This window comes from Eumetopias jubatus, unplaced genomic scaffold (assembly GCF_037043125.1).
Source record: "Eumetopias jubatus isolate StellerSeaLion01/CBP00866 unplaced genomic scaffold, mEumJub1_p1.0 scaffold_7, whole genome shotgun sequence".
Classification (NCBI taxonomy): Eukaryota; Metazoa; Chordata; class Mammalia; order Carnivora; family Otariidae; genus Eumetopias; species Eumetopias jubatus.
In genome coordinates, this window is record NW_028274813.1 from 41233962 (window position 1) to 41241500 (window position 7539).

The window sequence follows — 7539 nt, forward strand, 5'->3', positions numbered from 1 at the left end:
TTCCTGTCAATTCTATCTCTAGCTTCCAAATCTGTCTGCTCCTCTCCAAACCAGCATGATTCCCACCCTCATTCCACCACCCTCTAATGTACTGAGGACCAAACTGAATCCCTCTCAAAGTGATCACCCCCAAATTTGCCGCCAGTTGGTTTCCTGGACTACAGTCCAGTCCTCTTCCAATTCATTTTTTCATATTGCTCTCTGAATGAGCCTTTTAAGAAATATATATCATACTTTAACATTTTAAGATGATTTGCCCTTTCTCTCCTTTAAAGTAGTTTATAACCTAGCCCCTTGCATCCTCTCCATCCACATGTAAGAACATTCTACCCTGTTTTAGACACTCTGGCCAGACTCTTCATTACTCAGACTCTGGTCTATTACTTTTTATTAGTATAGCTTTAGAGCATATTATATCAAATAGGACAAATTCTCCATCATTCCAGTTGTTCCCCTGAAATTAGCTATTCTCAACTATGTGTATTCTATATGTATGTATTCTTAACATTATGTATATATATATATATATTCTCAACTGTATGTCCTTCCAGGTAAATTTTAGAACCACTTTGCCAAATTCCATCTACCATTCTCCAAAACCAATAAATTCAAGTGACACTGACTACAGCAAAATCTATCTCTTGAGACAGAGACTGTCTTTTAACCCAACATGAGAGTCGTTTTTATGTTTCTGATTCAATTATTCTCCGCATTGCGATCCCCTTCTCAAGACCCTTCCTAGTTTGTTTGTTTTTAATTCTGTTCATTCATCCTGAAATGGGGAGAGATCTACTGTCTAAGAGGGGTAGTGTTCACAGTTACCTCTCACTGTCCATTTGTTTATGAACCACTTCTCCCTCCCTGATCTGAGAGTTCTGAGAGGTCTCAGAGATTTCCATTCGGAGAGTTCTGACTTGAAGGCAAATTGGTAAGGTCCCTACTGCAGGTCAGCTGCATGGAAGTGGTACTTGCTTTCGGTCCAAATGAATCAGATGTAATCTGCAATTTTGGGTTCAACTGTAGAATCTGAGAGACTGCACCACTCCTCATGCCCTTACTTTTGCTTTCTCTTATATATTTATAAACCCCAGAATACAATATACCACCCAAATTCCTCTCCTATCATATCACAATATTGGGAATTGTAGGCTGAACAAAGGTAAAAAGGAAAGTATGATGAAGCCAAACAACCAGCTCTTAAACTCTGGCTGGCTCCGACCACACTCTTGTGGTTTAGAGAGACTATTTATTTTTGTTAGTCTAATGTTTCCCAGAGTGTAATATGTTTGCCACAGATAGCTGTAGGTGGAAAAATAACAATTTTTTTATTTTAATAGTTGTAATTATTTTAATTGTATTATTTAAAAAATGATTTTCCGTTTTGAAGTAATATAAAAATTTCCTTTTTGAATAAAATGAGAGTTCAAGTTTAAGTAAAAATTTTACTTATTTTCTAAGGGGTCTTCCAGACTGTTCTAGGTCAGGAGTAGAATAAATTTAGCCTAAGAATATGTATCTCATCCCATCTCTGCTAATGATAAAAATAATAAAAACTGCCTCCAGAGTAGTGGAGATACATGCTTAGCATGGTGCTGTTGTTAGAGTTGGTTTTGTATTTCATTGGTATTTAAGATAAACTTGGGAGGGACCATTTAGATGGAGTAGTAGCCATGGTGTCCTTTCACTCCATCCAGATGCTAACCTTGTCCCTTCTTAAATCTTGACCAGGAAAAATCTAAATGTCCTTAGAAAGTAAATAATAAGTATTATGTATTTGGAACTACTTGACCATTGCTACAAGTAGCATAGTGAAGCGATTAAGAGAGCAAAATTCTAAAGGCAGACTGCCTAGGTCTGAATCCCAGCCCAGTGAATACTTGCTAAATGACCTTGAGAAAATCAATCTCTGTGTGCCTCAGTTTCCTCATCTATAAAATGGGGATTCTGTAAAATTGGGATGTGATAGAATCTACTTCATTGGATTATTTTTGAGTATTAAATGAGTTAATGCATATAAAGTCCTGAGAACAGTACCTCTTCTATAATAATTGTTCACAGCTATTGAGTATTTTATACATATCCAACACTATGAAAAATGCTTTGTATATATTTCACACATCAAAAAGAATGTTTTTCCTATGTCCAAAATGTAAGTGAAGCTAATTTTAGAGAACCATATAAAAACATAAGAAATGGCTCACCTATTTTCTGTAAATGAAACTTACTTTTGCTTTAAAACTGCTCGGAGAGCATCCTTCTGTCCCATGGTGTACCGAGAAATAAAGATGTCATTTGCTGCAAAATTAAAACACAAAACATACTTCAGATTCCTAAAAATTTGTTAAATTTTAGTAAGGTATCCCAAAACAACTTTTTAAACTAAGAGAATGTTTAGGAATTCAGCAGTAAGATTTCTCAGTTTAAGAAAATGCAAGGAACTGGGACACCTGGGTGGCTCAATGAGTTAAGCGTCCGACTCTTGATTTCGGCTCAGGTCATGATCTCAGTTGTGAGATCAAGCCCCCTGACAGGCTCTGCACCGGGCATAGCGCCTGCTTGAGTTTCTCGCTCTGCCTTTCCCTCTGCCCTTTCCCCTCTTCCCTCTCTTAAAAAAAAAAGTGCAAGGATCAAATTAAATGACTGAATAATAATAGTCATAACCCTAGACAATAGGGGAAAAAATGTATCAAAAACACCTGGGGATGAATTGGAGACATTCTGCTCAAACTCAAAAGAGAAAACTGCTTAGATAAAAATAAAGCTACATAGAAAAAAGTCACTAAATAAATTTCCTCAAAGCAACTTTTTAATCTATTATCTTACCAAAGACTACTCAGAACGTGAATTCAGAGTCTATAAATTTTTTTTATAAATACTTAACATGAAACTTATGGAACAGGTTAGTAATAATAAAATTACCTTTATTTTTTTAATTTTTTTTTTAAGATTTTATTTATTTATTTGACAGAGAGAGACACAGCGAGAGAGGGAACACAAGCAGGGGGAGTGGGAGAGGGAGAAGCAGGCTTCCCGCGGAGCAGGGAGCCCGATGCGGGGCTCGATCCCAGGACCCTGGGATCATGACCTGAGCCAAAGGCAGACGCTTAACGACTGAGGCACCCAGGCGCCCCTAAAATTACCTTTATGATTAGAAACCTTTTTCTGGATTTTAAAGATTCCATTAATAGCTTAATTTGGAAGGAAAAACTAATTAAAATGAAATAATCAAAATAATAAGGAAAAATGATAAGTCTTTTTAATTAATATCTTTAAAAAAAATCAGTGAATGTCTTAAAATGTAAAAATCTAAAATCCTATCCTTACAAAGAAAATCCTGACACATAAAACCACATGAACCACAAAGATATCCTAAGTGAAATAAGTCAATCATAAAACTAGACTTGGGGGGAAATGGAGAGTTAGTATTTAATGAGTACAGATTTTCGACTGGGGAAGATGAAAAAGGTCTGGAAATGGATGGTGGTGATAACTGCATAATGTGAATGTACCTAACGCCACAGAACTATACACTTAAAGTGGTAAATTTTGTTATGTATATTTTACCACAGTAAAAAAAAAAAAAAAAAAAAAATCTACCCTTTTACCTTTTTGTTTGTTGCTCTCTTCTAGTTTCTCCAAAGGCAATCCTTGTACTGCAACATCTTTAGAAAAATCCTTTGTGATATGAAAGGAAAATATGAAAGGCTAAAAAACCTTTATGCTTTATTACTTACCAAGTATCATTTACTAGCTATGTGACAGAAGGCAGGATTGTGTGCTTTTATATCCTCAATTCCCAGAACCACCACAATGCTTAGGTACCTTGAAGGTACTCAAGGATTTGTTGAATGAGTGAGTAAATGAACAAGCAAGCAATGTGGCCCTGAAATTTAGACTCAGATCTCAATTTGCCACTTCTAGCAGAGCAAGTCATGTAACAATTCAGTTGCTACAGTTTAATGTGAAAATCTGATTCATGTCGATTCAAATGGAGTGCTTAAGGATGGCCAACACATGGCACAACTTCACAAATTAATCACAGTGTTCTTTATCCCTGAACTCAAAATGCAGTCTCAGAAGGCTTCTTTACAGGCAAACAGCTTTCTGCTCACATGTGTAACCCTAGACTTCATTTCTGAGATTCTATTCAGTGCTAAGACACCATGACATTTTAAGTACTGGGTTCATTCAACATTGCACTTCACCTTCCTTAGACACAGGGTAAAGAGAAAATCATAAAAGGAAGGCGATCAGGCTAACCCCTGACAAACAAGTGTTAACTTCCTAAAAACAGTCAATGAGACTAACAATACAACAGAATGCATTTGGGACGTTCACACAAAGACCTCCTACAAATGAGTAAGAAAAAGTACAGCATATAAACCTATAATTCATAAAAGAATAAAGACGGCAATAATACATGGAAAAAACTTCCCCCTCAGTAATAATAAACACAAAATAAAACGAGATGCTTTCTTTACCTATCAAAATGGCAAAGTTTTTTTGTTTTTTGTTTTTTATCTAATTCTAATGTCCCGTATTGGTAAAACTAGAAGAAAATAATATCACTAATTCCACTCATGATCTTGCTGAAGAATGTATACTGATAGTCTTTCCAGAGGCAATTTATATAATAGCATATCCATCTGGGAAATTATTTAGATAATGGAATTCAAATACCATTAATCATTAAATAAGGTATACTCAAAAAACACCAACCCAAGGCTAAGCATTTACGGAGGGACCAAGTATGGCACATATTTATACATTTTTATTGTGAATTGTTTGCAAAGTTGGTAAGTAAACAGTTTTAATTTCTTTCTTAGTTCACCAGCTTTAATTTTCAAGATATTATATTATGAAACTCTCTTCTTTAAAGACTTGTTAAATCTATAGTCAACATTATGATCAGTGGTCGAAATCTAATTAGATTGCATGAACGAAATGCATTTATCATGAAATATTTTCAGCATTATAAAGGTCAAGATGAGAATTTCATGTTATTATTTCTTAAAGACCCCTCAAAAAAAAAACACACAAAAGACCTTATAATCGTTTGAATGACATATAATCACACCTCACTTTTTTAAAATGATGTTGTTACTGTTTCTTTACCTTTACCTAACAATATGTTAAGTCTCTGGTCTAGAACACCATTTCCTTAGATAACAGCAGAGCTTCTTTTCAGTTCCAATATTTCTCTCAGTGTTCAACATCTTAGTAATGAGTATTTTTTATTCTATGGAAGACTTTTTGTTTAATGTCTCAAATATTATTCAAGTCACAATTCTTTGTAAAACATTTCTCTTGGTAAGGGAAATTTAAGCAAAAACAAGGCCTGTTGCTCATCAAACATAATTTAAGAACACATTACTCAACAATACTGAAAAGTTTAACATGAACATAATAAAGAATTATTTTGCTTACACATTCTGACCCAGTAGAATTTTCTAATGGAGGCTGCTGATAATTTCTAGCGGAAGTCAAGTCTGATGAACCTAACAAAACAAAGGAATCAGTTTTAGTGATTTTAAAACCAGAACTGTATTTTTGGAAACGATACAGGCATGACTCAAGAACTATAAACTCCATATTAATGCAAAACCTAAATTGGAAGCCACTTTTCATGCAAAAAACTTTAACTGTAATTAAAATATATCCTGATTAAGGTTTTACAGCTGATATTTTGGAAAATAAGGATCAGTACTGACAATCAAGTGAGATAAATGCTTTAAAATATATTATTACAATGTTGGATTTGGACATACTATGGGTAGAATCATTTGCCAGGAATAAAATATGTACATGATATAAAAGCAGGCCTTTATTGTGCTGCACCCCCCAAAGCGGCATTATATATGCATTTTTTTGTTTTTGCACATATATTCATTAATTTGATTCTTATGATCATCAATGAAATGGGCAAAGCTCATGTTTTTTTCATTTTCACTGGAAAGACAGGGTAAGTGAATTGGAACATGGAAGCCATTGAAAGGCAGAAGTTATGCTTTTCTACTATGCCAAACCAAGTAACACTATCCAAACAGAAGGTAGAGCATTTAGTAGAAAGCCCTATTGATGAACAATAAATACATCATACTAATTAAGTGCATCCACCATAGATGTGAACAAGAACAATGTGCAAAAACCACACAAAGAAAAAGCACAGTAGAGGTGTTTCATTCATTCCACCTATTGGATATGATTCAATTTGACTGACTGTGCTAGCCATTTTCCCAGGAAAGGGGTCAGCTTTCAAACATCTATACAAACTAGACGTATCTTATGTTTGAGAATTTAAACATTAAAAATCCTCTAAATTTTGAAACGCAAAAAACAAAATGAAAATAAAGACTAAAGATTTACAAAAGTGAAAGCTATTCGAGTCACATACCACGTAACGTTCCATTCAAGCTAGCCTCGGTTCTAACAGGAAGACGTTTATTTGCAGACAACGCTGGAGAAACACAGGGCAACTCATCTTTCAGCAAAGCCAAATTATCTCCCTGGTTTGGAGAAACTACCTCACGAAGTCTCCTCGCTGGTATTTTAACCGTTTTTTTCTTTTCCAGGCTAAACTCAGAGCCTTTCATATTATTGGTAACAAAACTAGTCCCACAGTTCTGAATAGAAGAATTTCTTCTGGGTCCATAAAACTTCAGAACAAAATTTTCACCGCTTTGGGGATTTGGGGGAGAGAAGGAACGAGGGAGGAGTATGATAAAGAAAATGTGAATTTCAAGTGATTTTAAAACATAGTCATCAACCTTTAAATAAAACAATGCCTAAACAGACTATCCACAAAGCTAGAAATTTCAATTTCGTATTTAATCCAGGGTTAGAGACAACTAGATCATATTTACCCATTAATCCCACTCAGTCCATTAATGCACACGCCAATGAATCTGAGACTGGTGATGACAAGAAAATGGCTGCATGAGCGATAATAACCTTAACAACACAGAGCAATCCCCAAGCCAAGAGCTGGCAGTGCACAACCAAACAGATGTGAAGGCGGGGTTAAGATCTGTTGAGAAGCAGGAGTCAAGCACGTAAAACTGAAATGCTTTTTTTTTAAACATCCATATAAGAAGCTTAATAGCTTTCTTCAGCCAAAGAGTCTTACACACCCCTCCAAATGCAACCATCGGACACCTAAATCACCCCTCTGCGTCTCCCGAACACTCGACAACCCAGCAGTCAGAGGTATAAACTGACAAAGCTTCAGTTGCCCGCGAGTCAACTCACTTCTCTTTAAGTCGGCCCTAGAGACACAACACGCATGCGCGCCAAGAAAATCATCCAAAACATCCAACCAAAAAGCTGAACGCCCTCTGGTGTTCTTCCATTCCTCTCCGGGTAGAAACAAACTCCCAAGGTAAAAGGTTTAAAACGTGCGAATTTGGTTTTATTTTTTTTAAGAGGTACACTGCCCCACAAGACTTAAACATTGAATAAAACTGGAGGTTCTCATCGGAGGCCTGCACAGGTTCCGACCTAACTGGGAATACCACTCCTGTTGACTAGGGACTGTTTACA

At 35.7% G+C, this 7539-nt stretch overlaps 1 protein-coding gene across 8 annotated transcripts in view; it reads right to left on the reverse strand.

Annotated features, from left to right (window-relative positions):
- Positions 1–7245, reverse strand: part of KIAA0586 (KIAA0586 ortholog) — a 119406-nt gene extending 112161 nt beyond the window's left edge. For 4 of the 8 annotated variants that reach the window (XM_028101417.2, XM_028101403.2, XM_028101408.2 and 1 more), the window contains exons 1-4: positions 6395–6678; positions 5428–5498; positions 3606–3675; positions 2226–2295 (exon numbers count right to left, since the gene is read on the reverse strand). In XM_028101417.2, the coding sequence (XP_027957218.2) occupies positions 2226–2295; positions 3606–3675; positions 5428–5498; positions 6395–6593 (410 nt within the window). In that variant the 5' untranslated portion in view covers positions 6594–6678. The other 4 variants (XM_028101428.2, XM_028101426.2, XM_028101434.2 and 1 more) reach the window with 4 other exon arrangements.
- Positions 7246–7539: the final 294 nt, after the last annotated feature.